We start from the raw sequence: 3455 nt of genomic DNA, 5'->3' as shown, positions 1-3455 counted from the left end.
AAAAAAAAACCAAACCAACCAACCAAAACCCAAAACAACAAAGCAAACAACAACAAAAAAGAACCAACCAAAACCAAACAAAACCAACCAACCAGCCAGCCCGAATCCCCCAAAAAACCAAAACCAACCAAAAAAACAACAACAACAAAAAAAAGAAATTATAATCAGATATCTTGGATTTTTACACCACCTTACCTGTAAATTATATATACATAGAATATTGCAGAATTATATCTAATACACAATATTTTCACTATTAATGCTGGTATAATCTTTATACACTGGCCCTTATGTTTCTTTTATTTTTTTAATTAAATTATTGCATTGTATAAACTTTGACTGCAAACGCCCCCCCCCCCCCCCCTTCTTCCCCTCCTCCCTCCCTCTTTTCCCCCCTCTCCCCCCCCCCCCTTGGCTATTCACTGTCCGACTTGCCGTCTTTCGCCGTAGTGGAGTGGTTGTAGAGCCCCTGGGCCATGAGGTGCACTGCCAGGGAGTTCTTGCTGCCCGTTGCCTTCTTGATCTTGGCTCGTTTGTTCTGGAACCAGATTTTGATCTGGGACTCGTTCAGACCGAGCTCCTGGGCCAGGCTCTGCCGCCGCTGCTCCGTCAGGTACCGGTTCGTCTGGAACTCGGCCTTGAGTCTCTGCAGCTGCTCGGCGGTGAAGGCGGTGCGCGGTCGCTTGTCCTCCTTGTTGGGGTTCTTCTTCTTTGGTTTGCGGGACCGGGGACCTACGGCCGGGAGAGAGGAGAAGCACCGACACCGCCACGCTCCGCTGCAGGCGGCCCCACGCCGGGTGCAGTCCCGCGCGGAGTTGGGGGCAAGGAACACGGGACGCCCACGCTCCTGCCCGCATCCTATGCTACCCATCCCTGCTCAAACAGCCATCCTAAAGGAAAATAAGCCTGCCTTTGTGCCTCGGCTGCCGAAGGATGCTCGCGAGGCTGCGGAACGGGACCGCAGCCTCCCAGCGCCTTCGCAGACCCCTCTCACTGCCCGCGCAGCTCCCCCCTCACCCCAGTTCCTTCCATCCAGGAACATATCTACAGACCCTTTTCATCCCGAGGGTGCCCAGCAAGTAAAGCCTGCACCAGAGGCTGCGGCACGGAGCTAAATTTTAGTCCTTGAACAGAGTGTTTAATTTTTTTAAGGAAACATTTCTCTTTTTCTCCCAATCTAATTTTATTTTCGAGGAAACCTCGTTACTTTTTTTTCCTTTCTCTTCTTTCTTCACGGTTGGGTTTTTTTTGTTTGTTTGGTTGGTTGGTGGGTTTTTTTGTTTGGGTTTTTCTTTTTTTTTTTTTGGTGGGTCGCGATGAAAAAAAGGACAATCAGTCGCCTGTGTACAGTGCGGGCAGAAATCCGCCGCTCTGCTGCAGTGCCCATATGGCCCGATCCGAATCGCCGAGATTATTCTCGGGAATATTATTCTCGGCAGCACAAGGAGCCTTTTCTGCCCGGGCCGAGCCATTGTGAGGATGTATGTTAATTAAATATTAACAAAGGAGAGCACTGGAGAACAATGGAGTAAATTCCAATTCAGCCCTGAATATTACCTCCGAGTAAGAGTTTGTTTTCACACATTACGAACTAATTTTGAACTCGTCCTACCATCCCTCCTTCCCGGCCGGCTCGTCGGGTGGAAACCCTAGCTGGCTGCTTTTGTAAGAAAAAAAACCCTTATTTCTTTCCCCCCTTTTTTTTCCCCCTCGGAGCAGATCTCCTGCATGGTGCTTCCCATGCTTTCCCCCAATGGTTTCTACTTGTTTTCAACGAGGGTTTTACCAATCCGCCCGGGCCAGCCCTGCTCTCCCCACTGCAGCAGAAGGACATTTTACCCCCTGGCTTTTTATTTTTAATGTGTTTCCCGATGTTTTTGTAAACAATTTCCTAAGATCCTGCTCAAGCTCTCTCCAAGAGACAGACCCTGCTAAAGAAGTTCCCCGGCTCTTGGAAATCTCCCCCAGCCCTTACAGAGCAGCACATGGGGGGAAATTAAAAGAAAGAAACGAAACGGCGACCTCTCCGAGGCCTCTTTTAGGGAAATCAACTGTCTTGGGTTGTGTTTGGCTAAAAAGAAAATCTATATATGTAATCAAAGAAAGGCGAGGCCTGTGAAAATCAACCCTCCTTTCCTCGAAACACAGCGCGGGGGTATTTTCCTGGCAGGGAGAAGGGCAGCTTGCCGGGAGGATGAGCGAAGAACCCAAAGCCAGATCTTTTTTTTCCTTCCTCTTTGATAAAACCCGGCAGTTGGTGGGAAATGACCCAAGCCCAGGCGGCCCAAGCTTCTCCGCGGCGGAGGGGAAAGAGAGACCCCTCTGTTCGCCCTCTCAATGATTCCGCGCATCCCTAGCCAACCCCTTCATTTTCGAGAGATTTTAAGACACCCCTCCCCCCTCAAAAAAAATAAAAATAGGGGGAAGAGGGAGCGGGCTCTTCCCCCTGCCGCCCTCCCAGCTCCGCGGGCGGAGGGAGGCCAGCCGGGGAGCCCAGGGCGGGGGATGTGGAAGCGGGGAGCAGGTCTACCCTGGGGGGCAGCTCTTACCTGAAGAGGGCCGGTCCGAGTACCGCGTGCAGTAAACCCAGGCGGGCCAGAGCATGGGCTGGTTCCCGGCGTTGGAGCTGGCCTGGGAGCTATCCGAGTCCGAGCTCACCGACAGGTCGCCGCCGCTGAGCCCTCGCGCTTTCAGGGCCGCCTCCAGCGCCGCGGGGTCCCCCCCCCTTCTTGGCGGCGCCGTGCAGGGCCAGCCCGGCGGGGCCGCCCTCCCCCCGGCCCGGCGAGCCCGCCCCGCCGCCTGGAAGCGGAGCGCCGGGGGCCGGCGCCGCGGCGGGGCTGCGGCGGCTCTCCGCGCCGGGCCGCCGGGGCTCTCCGCCGGGGCCGCCCGCCTCTTTTCTCCGCCCGAACTCGGGCCGCAGGATGTTGTCGATGAAGAAGTTGGTGATGCGGTGCGGGTGCGGGTGGGGGTGTGGGGGGTCACCAGGGGGAAGCAGCAACCCCCGCCGTCCGCCGCCGGGCTCCGCGTCGCCGCCGGACTCCTGCGGCTCGGCCGCCTCCTCCCGGGGGCTCCGGCCGCCCTCCTCCATGCTGCGCGGCCGGCCCCGCCGACGGCTCCGCTGCCCGCCCCGCCGCCGGCCGGGCGGCTGCCTGGCGCTTTTTGTTGTTGCTGTTGCAGTCGGTTGTTCTTTATTTTTTTTTTGTTTTGTTTTAATATATATATATTTATATATATATGTACACGCACGCACAGGTGTCTATTTGCTTTCGTTTCTCCTGGCCGCGCTCGGCATTCAAAATCCAGAGTTTTCAGGAAAAAAGAAAATTAAAATTAATAGCAATAATGATTAAAAAAAATAAAGAAACAAAACCAGGGAGACCCCAACGCCAGCCACCGAGCCTCCACGAGTTCCAACTTTGCCAAAAATAAAAAATACACGAGGCTCCGGTCCTCCC

At 54.6% G+C, this 3455-nt stretch overlaps 1 protein-coding gene across 1 annotated transcript; it reads right to left on the bottom strand.

The window, feature by feature from the left end:
* Positions 1–415: 415 nt before the first annotated feature.
* EN2 (engrailed homeobox 2) lies at positions 416–3165 on the bottom strand. The gene is given in 3 exon segments (XM_068146432.1): positions 416–732; positions 2550–2724; positions 2726–3165. Coding segments are annotated over 3 exon segments (855 nt in total). The 5' UTR covers positions 3089–3165.
* Between the last annotated feature and the right edge of the window lie 290 nt (positions 3166–3455).

This window comes from Melanerpes formicivorus, unplaced genomic scaffold (genome assembly GCF_026170545.1).
Source record: "Melanerpes formicivorus ecotype bairdi unplaced genomic scaffold, bMelFor1.0.p_v2 SCAF_13, whole genome shotgun sequence".
Lineage (NCBI taxonomy): Eukaryota > Metazoa > Chordata > Aves > Piciformes > Picidae > Melanerpes > Melanerpes formicivorus.
The sequence above is the reverse complement of the archived record's forward strand: the minus strand, read 5'-3'. Positions and strand labels throughout refer to the sequence as shown.